The 25026-nt window shown below is 55.1% G+C and overlaps 1 protein-coding gene and 1 long non-coding RNA gene across 2 annotated transcripts; one reads left to right on the top strand and one right to left on the bottom strand.

Annotated features, from left to right (window-relative positions):
- Positions 1-563: 563 nt before the first annotated feature.
- Positions 564-24956, bottom strand: VANGL2 (VANGL planar cell polarity protein 2). The gene is made up of 8 exons (XM_004589087.2): positions 24783-24956; positions 10559-10819; positions 10337-10457; positions 7967-8574; positions 7016-7152; positions 6388-6523; positions 2053-2284; positions 564-1324 (listed from the first exon to the last, which is right to left on the bottom strand). Exons 2-8 carry the CDS (start codon positions 10627-10629, stop codon positions 1064-1066), a joined length of 1566 nt encoding a protein of 521 aa, XP_004589144.1. The 5' UTR covers positions 10630-10819; positions 24783-24956; the 3' UTR covers positions 564-1063.
- LOC131479523 (uncharacterized) lies at positions 14708-16258 on the top strand. The gene is made up of 5 exons (XR_009244927.1): positions 14708-14747; positions 14838-14908; positions 14977-15216; positions 15893-16016; positions 16186-16258. It is a non-coding gene; the product is annotated as an uncharacterized LOC131479523 (long non-coding RNA).
- Positions 24957-25026: the final 70 nt, after the last annotated feature.

Raw genomic sequence — 25026 nt, 5'->3', positions numbered from 1 at the left:
ACAAAAGGCAGTCATCCTGTTCCTTCACCCCAATACCTAGGGAGACCAGCACCCAGAGAACCAGACAGGGAGGAGAAGGGGGGACCCTGAAGGCCAAGGCAAGGAGACCCCTGAGGCGAAGAACTGGACTTAAGGCAGGGGGTGAGAAGGAGCTGCTAGCTCCTCTCATACAGAGATGAGGCAGCAGGTCCCCAAAGCCACGAGAAGATAGCAGGGCTGGGCTGGTTGGAGAAGGGAAGGGAAAACACTTGTCGAGGCCCACAGGGGCCAAGCAGGGTCTGCAGGCTGCGAGGTGTGGACAACGGTCTACGGTCCACGCTTCCCCGGGAAGGCAGAAATGGAGGTGAGAGAGGCTCAGAGGGCAGAGGTCAATGACAAGGGCCGAGACCTCAGGGGTCTGTCTTGTGCTTCTCCTCTGGGGCAACTGCCTGGACGAACCACACTGGAGGGAAGGCAGAGGTTTCCAGGTAAGGCTGTGAACTTCTCATGCTCTAAGCACAAGTCGATGGGGGGTGGGAGAGGGAGGCACTGGGAGCTGGCAGCATATCCTTCCAGCACTGGCTCTGCGCAGCAGGAGTGGCCTTGCCCTGGCGCTCCGGGTTTGTTGAGGGTGGCTGCTGTCCTGTGCATTTGCCACTGTGGCTCTCGGGAGTCCCACCTCTTCCACAGGCCACTGGAGAGAACCTGCTACACGAACTTGGGTTTGCAGTGGGGCTCAGGCAGGACGAGGCAACGAGGAATAGACTGCCACCTGGGGAAGGCTGGGGCACACAGCAGGGGAGGCACTGATTCCTGCAGGGCCTGGAGGGGCACAGCGGTCGTGGGAGGAGCAGAAGGATGTCCCAGGTACTGTAGACAGCAGGGTGGTCTACTGGGCGCCACGTGGGGGAAGAGAAGGATGACAGGAGAAAACTGGGGAGGGGGAGGGTAAGTTCATTCAAGTAAAAAAAAAAAAAACAAGAGCAAGAGGAAGAAGGGGGCCCGGTGTACAGCTGGGCCTGAGACCCGAACCCTCCCCACCCTCAGGCCCCCAGAGTCTCCTGCTGCCCTTGCAGCTGCACAGTCACACCGAGGTCTCAGACTGCAGCCTCATAACAAACTTGTGCGACTTGGGATCCACAAACTCCTCAGAGAGTTTGAAGAAGGGCACCTTCTTGGTGCTGACCACCAGGCTGAAGTCCTGGCGCTTTAAAAGGAACACGATGCCGTCCTTGAGCCCGTTGGTCACCGGCTCCTCGCTCACCAGCGTCCACTGCTTGGCCAGCCAGCGCTCCTTGTGGTATTGGATGGTGGGTCCAGCTGCCAAGTACCGCTCCAGGAAGGCCTGCAGAGGCAGAAGCCATGCCATGGGAGTCTCCCGCACCCACCCATTGGCCATCACCCGTAGGACACAGCTTCCCAAGACAACCTCGAAGGGGCAGGAAGAGGCCTCAGGGCACCTGCTTCACAGACTCCTGTGTTACAGATGAGGTAGCTGGGGCAGCTGGTGCCCATGGAGATGAGGGGGCTCCACAGATTCAGGACTAGAACTCAGCCCCCCAGCTTGCATCTTCTCCTCTTATCCCTATAGCAGGCTATGAGCTGTGCAAGCCTCCCTCCGTCTTCCTTCCCTCCCATGGGATTGGCGCCAAGCAGGTCTGCACCAGGAAGGACTGTGAGAGGTCAAGATGAAAGCGCAACCCCTTTAGCTGCCCGTGTACTCTGGGAGGTTGGCAACACAGCCAAGGGGTGAGCAGTGGCTCAACATGAGCAGAAGATAGAGGCAGAGGTGGCAAGGGGTGGGGATGGGCATAAAGGCAGGACTTCTGGAAATCCCACAACCCTATAGAGATGCAAACAGGTCTCTGCCATCCCCTCAAGGAGCCCCAAAGCCTCTGTTCCCCGACGCAGATGGTGCACATGTGGATACCAAGGAGAGAAGAAATTGTAAGGAGGAGATAGAGATAAAGAATGAAGAGAAGTGGAGGGTGAAGAAAGAAGGAAGAACACTGAGGAAAGGAGAATGGAGAAGAAGAGGCTCCTGAGCAGGGACTGGGAGCCGCGCAGGCCTACCTTGGGCGTCATGTCGTGTGTGATGCAGAACTCCAGGTGCTGCAGGATGCTCTCCATGGTGTGGTAAGGCTGCTGCTTGGTGGTCCGAAGGTACTTCTGCATGGCACGGGCCATGGAGGCAAAGATGGCCTGGGCTGCCTCCCGGGGGTCCATCACCTCTCTGGGGTTCTTCTGTTCCTCCTCCTGCAGCCGCTTGATGTGGGTGAAGGCCTCCTCCACGGCCACCACGAGCCTGGGGGACAGGAGGGAGGGGTCTGGACCAGATGCTCCAGCTCTCGTCCTCCAGAGCCTGGGTGAGGCTAGACCCACCCCAGTGCACCCACACCAACTGGAACCAAGGGCTGGACTTCTGGAGGACTGAGGGTGGAAGAGGGAGGTGAGGACGTCTTTCCCCCAGTGAGGGTAGCACATGTCCACGGAGCTGACTGAGCCCCAGCCCAGAAATTCAGAAAAGCCCAAAGAGACAATCAGAGCCTATGCTACAGAAACAGCCCAAACAACACCCTGGAATCACCAGTCATCAGGTCCAAACCAGTACACATGATTGTATCAAAATGACAGACCTATCCAGCCATCATAGCTTGAACAACATTGAAGGAAATAAAAGAGTACTTCAAAACGTTCATGGAAAAATGAAGCAAAAAGTAAGTTTATTTCTAATGAAAAAAAAGAAGAAGAAAAAGAAGAAGAAAGAAATCTGTGGGCCTGGTACAGTAGCCTAGTGACTTAAGTCTTCGCCTTGCATGTGCCAAGATCCTGTATGGGTTCCAATTCGTACCCTGACTCCTCCACTTCCCTTCCAGCTACCTGCTTGTGGCCTGGGAAAGCAGTCGAGGACAGGCCAAAGCCTTGGGACCCTACACCAGCATCGGAGACCTGGAAGAAGTTCCTGGCTCCTGGCTTTGGACCGACTCAGCGCCAATCATTATGGCCTTGCAGAGTGAACTAGCAGACAGAAGATCTTTGTCTCTCCTCTCTCTGTAAATCTGACTTTCTAATAATAACTAAATCTTAAAAAAAAAAAAAGAAAACAAAGAAATCTGGGCAGGCATGATGACACAGTAAGGTAAGCTGCTGTTTATACTAGCATCCCAATCTGGAATGCCAGTTCACATTCCAACACGAGCCAGTCCTGGTCAGCACTGCCATGTGGGTGAACCAACAGAAGAAAGGATCTCTTTTTCCGTCTCTCTCTTTCTTTCTCTCTGTCATTCTGCTTTGAAAGTAAATAAACCACTTTTTTAATTTGTGAAATGCATGTGTAGCTCTTCATAATCCAAGTGTTCAGTGAACTTTTTGAAGGTCCCTGATAGATATGGATTCACATGTTTTTCATCCGAATACAGGTATCTTTTAATTCCAGTTTCCATGACTTTTTAAAGTACACTCATACATGCAGGATCCAAAACCAGCAAGTGATTAATGTCTAAAATATGCAAAGAATCCACTGCAAATCAAGAAGAAAAACCAAGAACTCGTCAGCAAAACAGGCCAAAGGACGCAAACCAACAATTCATGAGACGCCTGAAAGCTAAAAAGTAGATGCTGTGGTTACTGGTTGGTAATTAGAGAGATGAGAAATAAAACGTTAAGATGATGTTACATCTCCTCCAAAATGGGGGGGGGGGGGAGCAGGAGGATGACTATAACCCAATATCAGAAAGCACAGTGGGGTTTTCTATGAACTGTTACGCAGTAAAAAGACGGAAGAGGGGCCAGTGTTGTGGTGTTGCCGGGAAAGCTGCTGCCTCTGACACTGGCATCCCACTTGGGTGCCAGTTCAAGTCCCAGCTACTCCACTTCTGATCCACTTCCTGCTAATAGTCTTGGAAAAGCAGCAGCAGATGGCCCAAGTTCTTGGAGCCCTGCTAACCACTGAGGAGATCCAGATGGGGCTCCTGGCTTCCACGTGTCCCAGGTTGGCTACTCAGCCCTCTGAGGAGGGTAAACTAGTGAATGCAAGATCTCTCTCTCTAACTCTTTCAAATAAATAAATATTTCTTTTAAAACTGTGTAATAAAAACCTTTAAAAAAAAGAATAGGCAACAAACTGGATCCACTCACAACATGAACAAATCTCAAAAACAGCATTCGGGCCCGGCGCCTGGTGCGGTGGCCTAACGGCTAAAGTTCTCGCCTTGAACACCCCGGGATCCCATATGGGCACCGGTTCTAATCCCAGTGGCTCCACTTCCCATCCAGATCCCTGCTTGTGGCCTAGGAAAGCAGTTGAGGACGGCCCAATGCACTGGGACCCTGCACCCGCATGGGAGACCCAGAAGAGGTTCCTGGTTCCTGGCTTCGGATCGGCGCAGCACTGGCCATTGCGGCTCACTTGGGGAGTGAACCATCGGATGGAAGATCTTTCTCTCTGTCTCTCCTCCTCTCTGTATATCTGACTTTGTAATAAAAAAATAAAGATAAATCTTTAAAAAAAAAAAAACAACATTAAAAGCAAAACAGAAAAAAAAAGTCCAAGTACATTAAAAGCACACAGAAACACAAGCAGATGCTAAATTTGTACAAGAAGTTACACCCACAGAAATGAGCACCTAAAAAGTGGGAGTGGAAGGAGTGAGGATGAGAAGAAGCAGGAAACTGTATTAAGAACTGTGAAAAACTGTATGACAGTGTGCTAATTGCTGAGAAGAGTGAATCACGCAATTCTCTGTACATGACGTCCAAATACAAAATAAAACCACCTCGCTTAGGAGCAGGAACAGACTGTCCTATTAGACCAAGGAAAGCAGTGAGGTCTGCCGGCTGGGATCCAGAACCCCAGAGTCCTGGGAACCCGTGAGCTCAGGCTGGGCCTCTGGGCAAAAGATGGGTGCATCTGAGCACAGGTATAATTTCTGTCCATTTGTTTCCCCTAGGCATCTCAGCAAAGTTCCTTTTATTTTTGTAAGATTAATTGATTGATTTGAAAGGCAACATCTTCCATCTGCTGGCTCACTACTGAAATGGCTGCAATGGTTCAGGCTGGGCCAGGCTAAAGCCAGCAATCAGAAACTCTACCCAGGTGTGTCATGTGGGTGACAGAGACCAAAGCACTTGGACCTTTATTCACTGCATTCCCAGGCCCATTATCAGGGAGCTGCATCAGAAGTGGAGCAACAGGGACTAATACTTGCACTCACATGGGATGCTGGTGTTTGCAGGTAGCAGCTTAATGCACTGAGCCACAAGGCCAGTCAGTCCCAGTAAAGTTCCTTTTAAAAGATCCTTCTGCCTCAGATGAATCAAGGGAAAATGGTTATCACCAAGGTAACGAGGCGGAAAGAGCCTCCTTTGTGCCACCACAGCAGCACAGGGGCCCCACAGAGCCCTGCAGGTGGCAGGTCAAGGAGGGCCTTTTCTGAGATTGCTGGATACACGTTGGGATGTCACAGAAACAGGGCCAGGGTTCTCTGCTCCACTGCAGTGGACTCCAGCCTCAAATGTCCAGAACAGGACCCGGCCACTTCCCTCCCTGAAGCTGGGAGAATGTGTGGGCAGGAAAGCCAGTCCCAAGCTCTCTGCTCCTCCCCCGAGGTGCCAAGGTGCCTTTGGACAACGGCAGGGTCTGGCAGCAGGAAGCGCCCAGGAGCTTTTCCAGGCAGGACTTAAGTTCACATGATAGAACAGGTAAAGGGAGGAATGAGGACATCACTCAAGAGTCTACCAAAATGTGGGCATTCAGGCCCGCCTGGGAAAAAGGCTGCTCCAGCGTCAGGGCCTGCTCTTGCAAGAGTAATTCACAGCCCTGTATGGGGTCCCTGCTCCCGCTGCAGTGGGAAGAATTCAAAGACATCCCTGATTTGTGCCAGATTTCCACTCCCTCTCCATTCTATCACCTTGGCACATTTGTGCAGAGGTCAAAGGCCAAGTGGCTTCACTGTAACCTGACAAGATGATCCTCTGGGGCCCAGTCTAATCACACGCACCCTTTAAAAGCTGAGTTCGCCCCATCTGACAGCAGAGGTCAGAGAGAGACCTGATCCTGCTGGGAAGGGTGAGACATCATGCTGAACAACTGGCCTGTGGGGTGAAGGAACAAGACAGTGACTGCTGACAGAAGCCAGCGAGCTTAGAAGAGACACCCAAGCTCAGACCAAAGCTGACCAGATTTCCACTGGGGAGGCCCGGGCACAGGGTGCCACCAGCCTACACCTGACCCACAGAAGTGGGACAATACATGGGAGATGTTGGCCAGCCCTTGTGTGCAATGTCATCTGTTATGACAGCAGTGGAAAATGAATACACATGCCCATCCGTATCATCACTGTCCTGATTTCTGGCAGTTGCCCAGCTGTCCACAGGTGCCCTCCACCCCTCCCCAGCCCAGGGACCCACCTGGCCCTCCGTTTGCGCACCCTCCGCTCGTGCTCAGCCTCCTCATAGTAGTATTCATTGTGGCTGTTGTCCCGCCTGCGGGCCGCCGCCGCAATCACAGCCCGTGACTGGCCGGTGGAGTTGTTGGTGCTGTTCTCTGCACAGGGTCAGGGCAGATGGCAATGGTCACAAGGGCCACCAGACTCTTCCACCCCAGCAGCTCTGGACACTGCAGTCTGGTGTGTCCCCACCATCCAGCCACACCTCCCATTCCCACCCTTCCTGGATGTTGCCGGGAGAAGCTGAGAGGAAGGCAGCTAGGACGGCACTGGAAGGACGAGAGACCCGCAAGCATGTACGCCTGCCTCGTTCAGGAGGCTCTGGCTGCCCACAGCCCAGGGGCCTGGACCAGGACCAGAGGAGACACGGAGGAGCCAGATCAAGGGTGGCGAGGAGGGGACACACCATAGCAGAAAGGGACAGCAAGTGGAGTCAGCAGCTTAGCCCAGCCACCTGAAGCTGAGGAAAACGACAGAACAGAGGAGCTGGAAGAAGGCAAGGGAAGCAGTGGGGGAAGAGAAAAAAGAGAGAGAGAGAAGGTAACTTGGAGTCCTGCTGGCATGAGGGGTGGAGGAGCAGGGCTGCTCACCCTCTCCGAGGGAATACACCTTGAAGCCAGACACTTTCTTGGCCAGGACGGACTTGGGCAGGTTGAGGAGGGCAGGGTTGTAGACAGGGAAGTCATGGTAATACTTCTCCAGGATCCACACGGCCACGCACTGGATGCTGTGGGGGAGACGGCAGGATGGGGAGGGAGAAGGGACAGACAAGGGGTGCAGGGGGAGGGACACATCAGGGCAGGTCGGCAGGGCAGGAGAGGACACTCGCCAGGGACACGCAGCTTCCACAAAGCCTGCTCCAGCCTGAGCTCTCTACTCACCAGGCTCCGAGCCTTCCCCAGGGGTCGACCTGCTACTCTCTCCCTGCCCCACCAGAGCCCAGAAGAGGCAGGGCCTTGGGCCCTGGAGCCGAGCCAAGAGGCTCCTCTCCCCTCTCAAGAATTCCCCCAAGATCCTCTACAAGACCCAGGAGGAGCCACTGATTCTCTGCATGGCCTTGGCTGGGAGTGAGGGCTGGAAGGTTTGTAAGACACCTGCCCATAGGTTCTACTGAGAGCTGAAGCCCCCTCCTACTACCCTTTCCTCTGGGGGGGGGTCACCACTCTGGCCAGCTTATCTCAGGGACCACTCACTGAGTTCTCCCTACAATCTGGGTATCCAAGGCAGGACAAGAAGGAAATACCAAAAAGTACCCTTATTTGTGCCCCCAGGCTCCTCCTCCCATTGGTCCACCCCCTCTGAGTCTCTCAATCTCTAATTGCCTGTTCTCTCCCAACTCAATCCCCAGCACATCTCGCCCACGACCCTGCACAAAACAGTTCTGTAAGGCAGCAAACTCTAAGTGCAGAGTCCTCAATTCCTACACAATCCTCCCAGACCATCACCCTCTGACCCCAGCGTGCCCTCAGCATCCTCCAAGTCCCTTTACCTGTCCCATTCTTCTCCCTGCACTGGCCCTGCCTCCTCCCACATCTCCATACCTGAGATGGCCAACGTTGTAGAAGCGGCTGGCCCCGTCAGTTGAGCGCACGACCTTGAGCGTGAACTGAGGCTGGAGCTGGCGCAGCTCCAGCAGGACCACAGCCAGATAGTGCACGAAGAGCAGGGCATCCACCAGCGATACGGCAAACTGCACCACGCCCTGGTAGCTGCGCTCCCGGGCATCCAGGATGCGCACGCCATAGAAGAGCCAGTAGGAGACGACGAGCAGGAAGACAAGCACCATGAGTAGGGCACGCAGCACAAAGACGCGGGGCAGTGAGGCCTTGGGACGCCGGAAGAACAGCGCCCAGCTGCCCAGCAGCAGGATGAGCAGCTTGAAGGCCACAGAGATGAAGAGGCCCTCACAGGCCGTCCCGCACGGCTCCAGCTCCTCCCGCCACAGCAGTGGGGGCAGCAGCAGGAAAGCCAGGGGCGTGAGGAAGGACAGCAAGGCCAGTGTGGCCCCCACGGCCACTCCCAGGTGCCGGGAACAGTCCAGTGGGACGCTGTCCTCCATGTCCTTGGCAATGCGTGTGAGGTCATCGTGGGAGATGCTGTGCTCAGAGGTGCCGGTAACGACTGTGGTGGTCTCTCCCCAGTTGTCATCCTGCAGGCAGCAGCAGACCACATGGAGGGGCACAAACACCGGCATGAGGGGAAGGAAGCATGGGAAGGGAAGAGACAGAAAGCAGAGAGGATCATGAGCAACGAGGCAACCTCCAGAGCATGTGCTGGGCGGCCCCGGGTGTCCAATGTGGCCTCTGCAGCTGTTGACGTCTGAGACCCTGGTTCTAGGGTCAGCAAGATAGGCCCTTGGGAACACAATGCACACACCAAATCCACGGGGGCAGCTCCACTGGTGAGCGGGACCTGACGGCAGGCTCGCAGGCAAAGGCTAAGAGCTGAGTCCAATTTGCAGGGAACAGTGGGAGCTGAGCTGCCCCTTGGGGGCAAGTGGAATGAAGCAGCTGGACAGGATTAGTCGTAACTGAATACATAAGTGTTAGCTCAAAATGTGACCTGTGGCCCAGCAGCATGGAGTCTATCAGAAATGCAGAACCTCAGGCCCACGCTACAAGTTCTGCCCCAGAATCTGCATCTGACCAAAAACCCAACGGATCATTCAACAGTCAAATTCTAGAAGCACTGCCCTACATCCCTGCCAGCTCTTGCAGCAATTCATGATTTCAGCAGGAATGGCACGAATCAAGGAACCTAGAGCACTGTAAAAGCTGGACACTGACATGGAGGAATAGAGACAGGAAGGTGAGTCTGAGGGACCTGAGGATGGGGTTGCGATACCAGGCTAGGCGATGCGACACACACTCAAGGTTTCTGATAAAGACACAAACCTGACAAAAGCAGCATATGGAAAAGAAGAAGACACTAAGAGCCGAAGGAAGGAGAGAAGTGGGGAAGAAATCAGGGCAGGACATGGGGACACAGTGCCCTCCCAGGGACAGCTCAGTGCCCAAAGTGCGGGGGCAGCCTGTCCCTAGAGACAAGAGGCTGAAGGCCGAGGTGCCCTAGCACCCTGAATGTGGTCTGCCAAGCTCCGTCATGGCTGGGGGTCACCCCATAAGTGACATGAGGCTGCTCCTGATTCCAGGACCTCAGACATGCTGACTACTCCTGCAGCCAGCCTGTGCTTGGGAACTCCTCCCCGGCAAGACAGGAGCTGATCTTGTCGCGGGGTCACTTCGAGAACTCAGGAGACCACATCCCAGGAAAAGGGGGGCGGAAGAGGGAAAGGGGACCTTTCCTGATGGTACTGACCTGCTCCCAAGACCCAGGAATTAGCAGAGGAGTAAGGAGTTGAGAGGTGCCAGTCCTCTAAGATGCTCCCAAGACAGAAGGGCACTTGGGCAACCTTGGGTGTCACTTCAAATCCTGTCTCTGCCATCCTCTAGCACTGTGCCATGCCCAGTGCCCTCCCTGCCAGATGGGCACAAGAGGCCACAGAGGTCAGAATCCTCTCCTACCCTCTCAGCCTCACCTCTTCCCCCTCCCCGTGGCTCCATCACCACCACCTACCACAGATCCCCAAACAACCTGCCTGCCTGGCATCCACCAGAGGAGCCAGACAATATCCAATACACAATCCAGGTCACCCCCCAGCCTCTCTGAAGATAAGAACGGGGGACGCCACTGCTCCCAAAGGGACCTTAGCTAGAAATCACTGTGAAACAAAGTCCTGCCTTGGGACACTAAGCCCAGAGAACCCCAGTGTCAGACCCCCTCCCTCGGTTGCTCTGTCCTAAAAAGCAGGTTTGCAGGGCCTGCCCTTCTGTAATGTCATGGTCTCCTAACTTCTCCAAGCAGTGGCTTGCAAGCCCCTGGCCTGGACCATCTCACACAATGCCACTCACCCGCTCGTCCCCTCGCGTGGACTCATTGTCCAGCAAGGGCTCTCCTGGGGCCTGGATTGTCACCGATTTGTCCCCACGGCTCCCATCTCGGCTCTTGGATCGGTGTCGGTCCCGGCGGTCCCTGCAGTCAGAGGAATGGGCACAGAGTGTCACCCGGGGAGAGCTAGGATCATCACCTCTGCATGTGTCCCCAACCCACTGCACACCACCTGTGTGGCCCACCTGTGCTTGCGGGAGCTGCGGGAGTGGCCCGACTTGTAGGAGTAGCCCGAGTACTGGGACTCGGTGTCCATGGCGTCGGAACGCCGTGCCTTGTAGCGCTCCAGGGCCGCAGGCTGGGGCCACTTGGGGGGCCCCACAGCCACCTCCTTCAGTATGGGCTTCTTCAGGCCAAGAGGCACCTTCAGGAAATCAACCGTCGCCCTGAGGGACTCTATTTTGCTGGACGGGTGGGCTTGTCTCAGAGAAAACCAAGCGGCGCTCCTGATGAGAGAGAGCATCTGACTAGAAGTGGCTCGAGCTCCTTCCATGGTCAGGGTGGGGAGCAAGAGTACCCACACGACAGCCACGGATGTCCAAAGCCCCCGCTTCTTGCTCTGTCCCAACAGCCTCCCCCACCTGACCTCCTGGCAAGATCCTCCCCAGCAAAACTCCCCCAGGAGGACCCCCACACACACCGCCAAGGCCCCTGGAGGGGAGCCTCAGGGCAGTGCTCCACCCCACTCAGCCTGGAAAATGGGCGTAGGGGAGGTCAGCTCGGTTTGGCATGACAGATGAAGCCATGTGAACCTCAGACAGCAGAGGCAGCCTGCCTCTGTCCAGAGGCCACTGCAGGGCTCCGATGCCCCCTCCAGCCTCTTCACTTCATTCAAAATTGTCTGAGTGTGTCCCAGTGGGTTGCTGATGGCTGCTGCTCCTCCCAGCATCAGCTGCACAGAAACACATCCACTTACTGCTGTCCTGGTGTGCATGTGTGCATTTGTGCAAGCGTGCATGCACACTGGGGGCTGTGTAAGGAACTCTGGGCGGTAGCAATAGACAATACAATGTGCAGGATGAGAGGAGAAGTCATTCTTGGAAGCTCCAACAGAGGCATGAGTTTTCATGGTTACTCACAGGCTGAGGGGACAGTGGCTTGCATCAGTGCTCCCTCACTAATTATGCAGGCAGAAATGACCTCACCTTCTCCCCCTTGCCCCAGGTCCAGCCCCTCACAGGAACACCCTCCTATACTACCACCAGTGCCCCCTCTTCTCCGCGCCTGACCCCACTGCATATCCTCACTGTGCACTGAGCTGATTCTTACAGCTGCGCCCACTGACTCATCAAATCCTTTTAGGCGCTTTCTGGAAACCACACTTTGCGAGGCCCCAAACATGTGGCGGGGCAGCAGGACTTGAGTTTATAATCTAGCCGGCAAGATGCACACTCAACAAGTACACAGGCGAACAACCAACCCAACCACCGTTCTTGCGAAAGGAAAGGAGAAGGGACCTGTGGAGGCAACGCCAGGCAGCAGGCGTTCAACAGGGCGGTTCCGGGCGGTCTCGCGGCCTAAGCAGAGGTCCGAAGGAAGAGCAAGCATTACTCAGGCAAAGAGTGGAGGGAGAAGGCTGCTGCGGAGCAAGACCACACACAGGAAGGACAAAGGCAGGCAGGAGCTCAGTGCATTTGAAGAACCAAAAAGGCCAGAGGAGCCCAAGTTGAAGACGGAGGGTGCAGAAGCTGTGCAGCAGAGTCAACTTCCAGGGAGGGGCCAGGTAAAGATCCTGGGGCTTAATCCTAAGGCCAGCCTTTGAGGGTGGGAGCAATGCAGGTGTGGACTGGAAAGAAGGGAAAATAGAAACAGGGAGATGGGAAAGCAGGTCACTTTGGCAGTGAAGACGTGGCTGGGGCAGAGCTGCAGGAGAGCAGAGAAGCATGTCTCAGACCTCTGCTGGGCATGCAATCAACAGGATCCAGGGAAGAGCTGGCGTTGCTGGGGAGGGGGACTCAAGAATCCGTGGCCTGAGCGAGGGAGCGAACAGCAGCGCCACTGGGGAAGGCAGGGAATGCTGGGAAAGAGGCAACTTTGGGGAGGAAGACGAGCTCAGTTTCCCATGTGCTACATTCAGGGCAATGGGTGTCAGAGCTGCTGAACCAGAGGTAGCCTCAGGCGACAAGGCCATGGAGATGCCTGGAATCAACCACAAGCGGGGCAAGTTAGGGACCCCAAGAATGACAACATGCACCCGTGTCCAGGGAAAAAGAGCATACATAGTGGTAAGCAGGTGAGGCCACGGGAGCAAGGGTCCCCAAGAGCGAGGTCCCAAGCCAGACAAGACCCCGCTGCATATTGTTTCAAGGGCAGAATGAAGCCAACCAGGTCAAGTGCTGTTGGGTGGCTGATTGTGTAAAGAATTAAAATGGCTGTGATGGTATAAATTCTCCCCAGCTCCTCCATGCTACCACCACCCCACAAGTAAGCACCCTGACACAGACCCATGTGTGCCCAGCTCCCCTCTCATAAGCTTGGAACAAGTAATTGATGCCCACCCAGGGACAACTACACCTCTCCAACCTCTGTGGAAACAATGACTGCAGGGAAATGAACTTTATTCACTCCTCCTCCTCTTTCTCCTTGCAATCCACAGGCTAGTCATGGGCGCCAGTATCCCACATCAAAACCAGTGGGTGGTAAGGACACGCTTATAGGACAGAGACAAGAACCTTCACCCAACCCTAAATCTTTCTAAACACCCTTGCCACACACAGAGCCCTGGATCCCCTTGGTCTACAAATTACACACTGGGCTGCTTCACCATGTCTCTGGAGAACCCATTCCACTGGTTTATTGTAGTTGAGACGTCTCACCTGCACCCCTCTTGATGTGGTTCCCGACTAGCCTTCCTAGTCCTACTCTTAGAGAGGGAATTCTGCCCTTGGTATTCTCACGGATACCAAGTGGGTTAAAAAGGACAGAGGCTCGCGATGCAAAGGGGGACCTGCCAGGACTGTAGCCTGGACAGACAGTAGACCTGGCTGGGCTTCCCACAGCCTCATCCCCATCCCAGATGCCCCTGTCTGCCACAGCCAATGGTAAATGGAACCTGTAATCTACCCTGAAGATCTGGGTTCAAAACCCATCTCTCCCCCTGCCTCGCTGGGTGACCCACAAGCAGGTTACCTAACTTTGCGCATGCAGCGTGCTAGACTTACTGATAAAATAGGGAAAACAACGATGCCTAGTGCACAGGGCTGATGTAAGGATCATGGGGGTGAAACGAATGCTTTTACGCACTGTTCTCCTAGTAATTAAACAATTAATAAGTTCCAGGATCACTCATACTTTGATCCCAGACACTTCCTGGGAGACTAGGGAAAGAGAAGTATAAATAAATCCTGCCAATTGCGCTACAGAAGACACACACACACAATCCGAGCCTGAACCACCACTTCAAACACACACGAGGCAAGTTGGTGTCTCTGTGTTTCCCCTACAAATAAATTTCAAACCAGACAAGGGTGCCCAACACCTCCCAACGCTCTGTCCTCAGCTCCTTAAGCCTCCTGCTCCCTGTTGTCCTCTCTAGCTACTTAGCAGACTCAACATGAACCCCACTCTCCCAACCTGCCAACCCACCGAGGTGCCAAAAGGCACCCAAACGTGCTCCTCCCTCCCTTCCCTTACCAAACCCATGGGGCCAAAACATAAATGCAAAACGTAAATGCAGCTCCTTGCCTGCTGTCCCTTCAAGGAGCCCAGGCGACCAAAGGGAGCAGGGCGCAGCAGGAGTGGGGGAGGAGCGAAGGCGAGGGATGGGAATGAGCAGAGGGAAGGGCAGAAGTTCCCCCTCAGCTAATCAGTCTCAGCAATCAGGGCTTTGGAGGGTCTCCCGGGTGGGCAGCGTTCCCAGGGAGGAGGGTGGGGGAGGGGATCCGTGGATGAGATCAACAAGTGGAAATGTCAGAAGGATGACGGGGGAGAACGCAGCCCCAGCCTCGTGCAGAGCCAGAGCCGTTCTGCGCTGGCGGGGGGACGCCAAGCGGGGTCATGTATGTCACCACATCGCACCTTGTCCCCTGCTCCCTCCACACACATCACACTCAGTCCCCTGCTCAGGCCAGCTATGGATCTTCTAGGGTTAAAAGGAGGCCAGGGAGGAGAGAGGGAGGCAAGAGGGCCTGGCACACAAAAAGAGACCCTTCTCCCCTCCAAAGGCCTTTCAGAAATAAAATTAATGGAATGTGTCTCAGTACCATCCCAAGGGGCTTGAGGGGGGAGGGCTGAGGGGAACGAGGGGGCTTTTGTCCCGGCTGCCCAGCTTCTCCCACATTGATCACCATGGCAACCAAAGCCCCCTGTTGCCTAGGTGATGGCAGCCGGGTCCTGGAACCCATACCCAGCATCCAAAGCGAGGAGGTTATGGAGGTGGGGGGATAGGGACAGAGGGGGAGAGAATGGGGTTTCTCCTCTGGCAGCCCCAGCTTTTGTCTGAGCTTCGGCATCGGGTTTCTTCAGGAAACAATTGGAGGCCTCTGGAAAAAACACACTCAGAACCTGGCAACAAGCAGAAGGAACAAGGCCCTGGGGTATGTGTGTGGGATTGGGGGATGGCCAAAATGCAGGCCAGAGTGGACGGACGCTTCCCCTTCCCCAGTCACAGGAGGCGACTCAAGTGGGTAAGACACAGAACAAGAGCTGCCACCCCATGAACGGCACGTGCTGACCGATGAGCAGTCGCAGGCGGCTGCAGGCCCTACTTCTTCTTGCCACCTCGCTAGTACTGGCCCCCACTGCAGCCCAGTCCCAGCTACAGGAGGCCTAGGGTAGGGGGACAAGGCATAGCAGCGAGGAAAATAGCTGGGGAAGAAGCCCTGGAGGAGCCACAGAAGAAAAGGTGGGGAGGACAGGACACAAATACACACCTAAGGGGGCATACCTCACTTCACCTGCAACCAGGACAGGGCTGGAGGGATCATGCCAACAGCGCCGCAGAAAGCACCTGCTTTTGATTGTAGAAAGGATTTTGGAGGGGAAAGGGGCCAAGAAGCCAGATGTTCTCCTTCTGACAGGGGCAGGTGTCATATAAGACCCCTTTCTCTTTGCAGCCAAGCACTAGGGAAGGGAGGCCCCTGTGTGTGGATACAGGGGGGCAGGCCCAAGGATCTCTTCAGACACCCACTGAAGAGGAGCCTCTGGGCCCTTGACCATTCAAGGTCTCTGGTTCCTACACCAGAGCCTGAGACTTATCGCACCCCATTCCCCACCACAGCCCACAGGCAAGCCTGACGATCCTGTGGGCGATGTGAACATGTGGGCTCTCCCAGCCCTGACACTGCTCACCAAGGACAGCCCCAGTGTCCGAGGGTATCAATGTAAATTCTACTCAAAGAGCTGGACGCTCACCTTCCTAAGGCAGAGGAGGAGAAAGAACCAAGCCAGGGGTCCAACCTTCCAGCCCAGCACTCAGAAAATCTAGATATGTATCCAGAACAGAGCGCCTGGCCGGGTCCTGAGGCAGAGCAGCAGTTCACCACGCCCCCACTCCAAGGCCCTTGCTTGGTCTTTCACAGATGGGTTCAGCTCAGCCTGCCCAGTCAGGCATCTAACATGGTTTCCACAGAGGACGCTGGCTACGCCACCATTAATCCCCTCACTCCCCTGTTCTCATCCCCTCCAGGAGGACACAGCAGGTAAGTACACCAATCCATTTATTACTGGTTCCAGCACTAACCAGAAAAGGGGCCTTAAGTGTACTGGCAGGCCTGGCGCAGTGGCCTAGCAGCCAAAGTCCTCGCCTTACATGCGCTGCCGATATCCCATATGGGCGCCAGTTCTAATCCCTGCGGCCCCACTTCCCATCCAGCTCCCTGCTTGTGGCCTGGGAGAACAGTCAAAGATGGCCCAAACCCTTGGGACCCTGCATCCCAGTGGGATACTCAGAAGAGGCTCCAGACTCCTGACTTCAGATTAGCTCAGCTCTGGCTGTTGCACCTACTTGGGGAGTTAATCATCGGATGGATGATTTTCCTCTCTGCCTTTCCTCCTCTCTGCATGTCTTTCTAATGAAAATAAAAATAAAAATCTTTTTTGTTTGTTTTTTTGTTTTTTTAATAAAGATTCATTTATTTTTATTACAAAGTCAGATATACAGAGAGGAGAGACAGAGAGGAAGATCTTCCGTCCGATGACTCACTCCCCAAGTGACTGCAACGGCCGGTGCTGCGCCAATCCGAAGCCGGGAACCTGGAACCTCTTCCAGGTCTCCCACGGGGGTGCAGGGTCCCAAAGCTCTGGGCCATCCTCGACTGCCTTCCCAGGCCACAAGTATGAAGCTGGATAGGAAGTGGAGCTGCCGGGATTAGAACCGGCGCCCATATGGGATCCCGGGGTGTTCAAGGCGAGGACTTTAGCCGCTAGGCCACGCTGCCGGGCCCAAAAATAAAAATCTTTTAAAAAAAGGTAGTTTTACCAATACAAACATGAAGCTCAAACAAAAAGTGAGACCTAACCCACATTACCACTTGTGGGGCAGACTTTTCCTGCCTCCCCTAACTGGTAACTTGAGGTATGTTCCCCTTGTGTGACACTGGGCTCCTCCATGAGTCCCCAGCTGCCTTCTGGCACTTTGCACAGCCATGGCCACGAGAAGACCAGGATGGGAGACAACTAGCTGACTCCTGTGCTACGCTCTCTTCTCTCCACTAACAAAGGGACAGAGACTGAACAAGTGCAAGACAACTCAGCAGAGACCAAAGAGCCCCTGCCTCACCAAGCGGTGGCTTCTGTCCACACACCCACTGCTCCTGCAAGCCCTGAGGCCCCTTCATCCAGCGTTGCCCAGCTTTGCTCAAGCCACAGAGCCCACAAAATGAACGGGCAAGGACAGGCCAGAACTGTCCAGGCCTGTGCCACGGCTCTCATGCCCGCAACCTGGACAACGCAGTGGGCTGAGAGATGGGAAGGAGCTGGCCCCAGGTGCCCGCCCCCGCCCTGCTAACCAGGCAGTCTCCCAGGGCAGTCTCAGACATGAGCTCACCATCCTACAGCCCCAGGGTCGGGGCAGGATCCTTCTCCTCCCCAGCCCAGGAGAGGCGATGCCTGGGTCACCAGATCTCAAGGCTTCCAAGCACTTCAGCACCAGACCCCCGTGCAGGCAGCTCCTGGAGGAGGGCCCACCAGCTGGGCTCTGTGCCAGGATACCTGAGCCAGCGAACGACTGAAAAGGAGCTGGGGACGCCGGGGCCCAGCCCCTCTCCACCTCCTCCTGCCTTTCCCTCAGCCTATGGCAGAGGTGAAGTCAGCTCCCTCAGAGCCCAGATACACTGCAACAGCAGCACACACACAGACACCCACGCTCAGATTCCCCCCTCACGAAGTTGGAATGGCTCCTGCCTGCCCCACCCGGCTCCACCCACCCTGGCTAGGCAGGTTCTGTAGAGACCTGCTCTGCCCGCAGCCCCAGTCTCTCTGGCACCCCCACCCCCATCCCAGCTCCCAGAAAATCCCCGCCCCCAAACCAAGCACACACACACACACACACACCATAGTATCCCATTCCCCAGTTTCCTCAAATCCAATCCCAGCCAATCTGGAAGGGGAGGTGGGTGAGAGGTGGGAGCTCCTGTAGGAGAAAGGGTGAGTAATTCCTCTGGCATCTGCCCAGGTGGAGGCCAGAGGGGAGAGACAGGACACCAAGCCAGTGGGAAGGTAACCAAGGCTTCCAGATGCCTGGATGTTCCACTGAATTCTCACCAATGAGTAGGCCTCACAATTGCCACCCTGGGGCTTGCAGCACAAGACTGGACCCTACCTGCCCTCTGAGGACCAAGTAGAAGAACCAAGAAGGAAAGTAGGCACCCAGAGGTGTGCTCAGGGACAGAGCCTGGGTGGACAGTGGAAGGTGGGGAGGCAGTGCTAGGCCAGCGGCCAACATGCTGCACCCTCCCTACAAAAACATCCCCCCTCTCTTCACAGTCTGCCCAGCCCCAAGAGCCCTCAAGAGCCTGCTTACCCAGCTGCTGCCCTGGGTCCCAGTCACTTGGTAGCCACCTTAGGTTGGGCATGCAATCGGACAGCTGGAAAGAACTGAGACATCGGGAGGAGTGACGGGGAGGAACATATGGGGACATTGCCAGCAAAGGCTGGTGTGGATGGGAAAAGCAACAGAGCGGGCCCAGGGTGTGAGACGCAGCGTGACTGGAGGGTGAGGGTGGCAGACCTGGGCTTCCCACCCCGAAAAGCTCCCGCTTGAGCCCAGAGCTCAGCTCCGACAAGCAAGCAGGATGGTTCTTACCCAGATGAACCCAGCCAGGCAGGAGGCCCCCACCAGCCTCCACCGACCTGCCCAGCCCTGAAGGGTCTCACTCCTTCTGAGGATGCTCCACTCCTCCATCCCTTGTGTGTGCCACTGCCACTCCTGGAGTAAAGCAGGTGACAACAGGCATGTTTCTCTTCACGCTGTTTTTTTAATCGCTGCATTCACACCTCAGACTCAGCACCTGTTTCTGTCCACCCCCACCTACCCTAAATGCCAGCTCCCTCACCCAGCCCTGACTCCACCCCTCCCCCACCCTGGCCCAGCTCCTCCCCCAAGAAACACACAGTTTCTTCTGGCCAGGCTTAGCAGGGGAGTAGGGGGTACACCAGCAACAACACAACACAAGCAGGGGGGTGCGAGAAGACACCAAGGACAATGAGGGCCAAGCCCCTCTCCATCACAAGACCCCAGGATGCAGGTGGCCCACTCAGGTCCCATCAGCACCTCCTCCTGGATTAGTACCAGGGTCCTCCCTGAGACCCCACCTGACTCCCACCTCAGAGGAAGCCTTCTCTCCTCCTCAGCTGCCATTTGGGTTCTTATCTGCTTTGCAGGGAGACAGACAAAACCTTTCAAGTTCACAAGGAAAGGCAATCATGGGAAACCAGCTCTAACAGCAATGAATGCAGGGAGAGGGGAAAAGGAAGTGCAGGGAGGACAGACAGACCCAGCACAGTCTTTCATGGGCTACATCTTGGATGAGTCGCTCACCTGCTCTAAACCTCAGTGTTCCTACCTGTGAAATGAGAACAATAATACCTATTGTAGTGAGTTACAAGTTTTTGGTGAGATTCTGTTCACAGATCATAGATGTAACAGATGCTCAACAAAATGTTAGTTCCCCACCTCCTTCTCCTTTAGCCAATGCAGAGCCAACCCTCTCCACTTCCTGGTTCCAATAGGCTCCTGGTGAGAGGTGAAACGCCACCCAGAAGCAGATGGAATCAACTCTGGGTGTGGGGTCAGCCCCTCCCTGACTTGGGTCACATGCAAGAACTGACAGGGCCCTTCCAGCGTCTGCTTCTTTCTCCAGGGTCTCCTGAAGCCCCACACCACTCTCCTTTCCTCCCTCTGTCCTCACGTACAGTGAGGCAGGGCCTGGGCTCTAACCACCTCCCACTCTCCTCTGGGCTCTAAGCCGAGCCATGTGTGCAACGGTAAGAAAAGGGGACCCCAAGCCTCCTGCCTCACCCCAGCCCCCAGCTTCTTCCCACTCTCCCTCTCACTGCCGCACCCTGATTGCCAGGATAGCCTCAGCTCTGCTGATTCCAAGCCTGCTTCTCCCAAACTCGTTCCCAGCTGTCGTGTCTGTAATTACTAACCTTGCCAGGGGCATCAGACAAGCAACACCTCATTTCCAAAGGGCCCCACCACAGAGAGCCTCTCCTCTGCAGCCAGGAGAGTGGAGCACAGGGAGGCAGAATCCCCCTGGGCCACTGCAGCTTGACCCAGATCACAGCAGGCAGGTGACAGACTGCCAACAAGGACAGGGCTAGGGCCAATGTTGTGGCACGAAGGTTAACACACTGCTTTCGATGCCAGCATTACACATCAGAATACCTTTCCAGGACCAGTAGCTCCACTTTGGATCTAGCTCCCTGCTGGTGCACCCAGGGAGACAGTGGGAGACGGCCTCTTCTGCTCTTCTGGGGAGACCCAGACGAAGTTTCAAGCTTCTAACTTGGGCTTGCTCCAAACCTGGCTATTGCAGGCTTTAGGGGAATGAACCAGCAAATAAAGATCTCTCTCTCTCTCTCTTTCTCTCTCTCTCTCTCTGATGATCTTTCAAATAAGTAATAAATACATCTTAAACAAACAGGAACAGGAGTACAGGGGCCAGCAAAAGCCAGGGTGTCGACAGGATTCGCTTCCAGGTCCATCCTTCCTGTCTGGGGCCACATCTCCCCATACACAGGGTTACCCAGCTGTGGAGGGTAAGAAGAGGAATTTCAGGCCAATGCAGAGGGAGGGGAATAAGCTGACGCCGAGTAACACAGGGATGCAGGAGAGAGCCACCCAGGAAAGAGGAAAAAAGAATAAATTTAAAGTCTCACCCCTAATCCAGACCCTGAGAACAGGCAGTAACCTGAGCCTCTGTTCTCTCCCCTCACGCCTCCACCCACCCTTCCCATCCCATAGCACCAGGAAGGAAAGGGATGATTAACTCCATTTTATAGACAGGGAAACTGAGGCCGAACGCCCAGGCCAGGCTTCGAGACCCAGAGATCCCTCAGGCTCACACTGAGCTTCCAACAGCAGCACCTGCCCCAGTCCCCTCCTTTAAAAGCCTGCTCAGGCATGGCCACGCAACGAATAAATGAGGGGCTCACACACGCCACATGCCACGGTGCCAGCGAACCTTGGAAACATGATGCCAAGAGAAGGAAGCCAGATCCCCAAGGTCACACGCTCACGGTGTGACTATATTTATCCAAAATTCTCAGAACAGGTAAATCTACAGAGACAGAATATGGACTGCTGCTGATAGAGGCTGATTCAGCACTGATGACCTAAACGGCACAGGTGTCTTTTGGGGACAGTGAAAGCATCTGAAACTAAAGAGAAGGGGTGGTTGCCATGGTTCACAATAAGATGGTTAATTCTACATTAAGTGAATTTCATCTTAACATATTTTTTAAAAATCCAGCCAAGGTGACATTTCCTCCAGGAACCTTCTATAACCATTCAGGGTCCAAGCCTTCTTCCTCTACACTCTAGCAGCCTCCTAAATACACCTGCACATAGCACTCCACAGGTGAAACATGGTGAAGCTACATGTTTATACAGTCTCCCCCCATGAAAGCCTGTCCTGGCTGTCCCTCGACCCTAGTGCTTAGCACAGAGCCTGGCAGGCGACAGCCAACACCTAATGTGGTCTGCCAGGAAAAGTCCAGAGGTCAAGCCTGGCTCTCCTGCCCCCCACTCACACTTCCATGCCTTACAGCCCTCACTTGCTGAGGGTTTCCTATGTGCCATGTACAACACACTGCCAGGATTATTCCATTTAATCCTCATACAGCGAAGAGGCAGGGCCTATCATTAACGCCATTTTACAGGGCAGGCTTCAAAAGTTACCTGTTTTGTCTGAGGTCACAGAATTAGGAAGTGGAAGAGGCAGAATTTCAGAGCAAATTACAGGCAGGAGGCCACTGGGAACAATCCCTGTGGAACAGCGCAGCGTAGCCTTCCCGGGTGATGCCTCTCACAGCCCAAAGGCTGGGGAATGGGGTTTAATAATTCGCCCAGGGTTACACCACTACTAAGAACTAATCCCAACCAAGTCCGTCTGACTCCACCCTTTGGCCTCACAGTGTGGGACACTGTCAAGAGAAGAACAAGCAAAGGAGAAGGCTAGAATTCCTAAAGTTCAGAAGGAGGGGCAGGGAGTCCCATTCCTCTGTCCTCTTCCCCCAAAGCCTGAACTAGCCAAGTTTCCTCCCCCTGGAAACCAAATAGATGAATAAGGCAGCAGTCAGTCCTGCTCTAGACTCAAGGGGGGGCCCTTGTAAGACCTGGAAGAATTAGAAGGAGCAGAGGGTAACACACTAGAGAACCCTACCCTGGAAGAATGGAAGGAAACAGCAGGCAGGAGTAAGACAATGAAGAAAAGAGGCCAGTGTGGCTGTGGCCACTGGTTCCCAGTCTGGAAGTACTATTAGAAATGGCACTTCCTTTGTCTGACCACAAACCATCCTCCCTGGAAGAGAGCCCCCACTAGCAAAATGTAACACGCATATGATGAGTGTAGACAGAGAAAATAAGGTACCTTAGAAGACTGTGACATACCATCTTAAACGCCTTGCTAGCCTCAGGAATCCTAACCATCAAACAGGTGTTGGGTTTAGGGGAGCTGTGCATCAGGAAAACAGGAAAAAAGATCTAGTCTTTCCCTACTCTGCCCCATCATGACACCCAACATTTTCTACCCGAATCCGGACCTTGGTGGAGAGACCTGTGGCTGGCAGAAAGATGGAACATTCCAATGGCACATGCCCATTAGATTCCAACATTCCATTTCCATTCCATTGTGGTGCCCAAAGACCCTAGTGAGTACCTGCAATGCCAGCCACAGCTCTGAACCCTGGGTATCGGGTCCTCACTTCCAACGGCAGGAGGAAAATGGTTCAGGACCTGTGATGGGGGAGTAAGCCTTGTGTCTTACATTAGGAGATGGCCAGTCCCTTCCCTTAAGGAACACTGGTCGCTGCCGTTTCTCTGGGGACAGAGCCATCCACCTGCTGGATGGATAGCGGCTGAATTTCCAGCACGCTATCAGGATGGTTGATGGGCTGTCACAGGGTGCCCATCCCTTCCCAACCCACAGACATGTCCCTCTTACAGACTCAGTCCAGGTCCCGACCCACAATTCCATCCCAACCATGCTTCTCACCAGGAAAAAGGGCAGACACAGGGACACTTGCAGACTCTGCGAAGATCCCCTTCACATCATCCTCAATCCTGAGGTCCAGCAGCCCCAGCTGTTCCCTTCAGGCACTGCCCTCCAGCCATGCATCTTCCTCTGGCTTGCATCTCACACCTAAATCCCAAGGTTCCTTGGGAACATCAGGGTCCCAAGTGGCAGGAGAGACACAAGGGCATGGATACTGCAACCTGCAAGATCCTCCCAAGAGAACTGTGGCCTGGGGGGTGGGGAGGGAGCGGGAAGAGGAGAGCGATGAAACATGGCTGGGAGGTCAAGAATCCACCTCTCTGACCAGCGGGACCCAATCTACTATGTGGGAGAGGAACTTTCTCCTCTTCTCTTCCACTCCCAGAGCCCTTCGCATGTCTCTAGGAATGCAACCCCTCTCCTCCTTTCCCCACTATATACACCTCTTCCAGAAAAGCTCTTTTCCTGAGGCAGGTCTCTCATTGGACAGTCCAGTCTCACCTACCCCATAAGTCTCAGAGATTTAAGGTTCTACTCTGGAAAACGGGCAGGACCATCCAGAGAGCCTTCCCTTTGCACACAGTTGGGAAAAATGTGCCCGCAGTGGCAAGAGGTAGTTCAGAAACACACACTCACACTCAGCTAAGCCTGGCACATCCACTATTCCTTGCCTATCCACACAGGTTACGCTAGAAAACACAGATTCATCCCCCAGTACACCCACCCCCAGTACACAGGTGCACACACAGCATCTATGTAACCCCTCTGCTCTCACACACACACCTCACTCAGCAGGGGAGACTCCTCTTTCCCATAAAGCCTTCTCCCAGGCCGCACATGTAGACACACACCCCCTTCCCCTGAGCACACACATAAGCACAGACCCAAACACACAGCAGATGCACGGTCAGCCACTCCCTGGGTGCACATACACTCCAGCACAGAAAAACACCTCCACATCCAAACCCCGGGGCCCGCCTGGGGGGTACGCGCAGCACCTCCAGGCAGGCAAACGCACAAAAATAATAATATAAATTAAAAAAAAAAAAGGATATCATGAAAGAATCACGCACGCCGTCCCCACCGATCGTTCCAAACTCACTAGCGCTGAGGCCACAGTCTCCACGATGGGTATATGTGAGAGCAGAGAAGGATGCTGGCGTCTGTACCCTGGGCCCCCACAGCCACTGCCAGGGTCTCCTCCTCTGGCTCCCCGGCCTCCACCCCACACCCTGAATGCATACCTGCCCGCGTCCCTTCCCACACACCCGAGGCGTGGATGCACCCCCTGGGCACCCTCGGCTTCCAGAACCTCCACACTCCAACCCTCCACCGCCTCTCCCGCACCCACCCCCCACCTCCAGCACAAGCTCCCAGCCTCGGCTTCAGCCGGCTCCCTGGGGATCATCAAGGCCCCCGCCCGGGCCCCGGGCCCAGGAAAGTCCCCGGCTCGCCAGGCCCGGGCTCCGCCCCCTCCCCACGCGCCCCTTCCCCTCCCCAAAGTTGGGGGGGGTGGGGTACTCCGCGGAGAGCGGACCGGAAGGGGGTTATCCCGAGCCCCCCTTCCCCCATAAGCCACCCCGCTCGCTCTAGGGCCGGGCACCCCTTAGCCTCTTGCATGATTATCCCCCCTACACACACACACACACACACACACACACACACACACCTCTTTTTCTTTCTTTTTCTTTCTTTCTTTTCTTTTCTTTTTTTTTTTCAAACTTTGCCCGCGCCCCCGCGGCCCGGCACTCACCCGCCGCTGCGAACCGCCGGTGGGCTCGGCGGGCGCCCCGCTCGGCCCGGCGCCTTTGTATCCGCGGCGCCCCGGGTCGCTCCGAACTCCGCGCTCCCGGACGGGCTGCGCGGGCGATGGGCGGGTGTCGAGGGGGGATCCCGAGGCTGGGCACCCCCTGCTCCGTCCCAGACCGCTGCGTCCGTCCCCTCAAGGCCCCGGGGGGCTGGGGGGCCGGGGGAATCTGAGGGGCGGGAGGGGGGCG

This window comes from Ochotona princeps, chromosome 2, assembly GCF_030435755.1.
Source record: "Ochotona princeps isolate mOchPri1 chromosome 2, mOchPri1.hap1, whole genome shotgun sequence".
Lineage (NCBI taxonomy): Eukaryota > Metazoa > Chordata > Mammalia > Lagomorpha > Ochotonidae > Ochotona > Ochotona princeps.
This window is presented reverse-complemented; position numbering and strand designations above follow the sequence as displayed.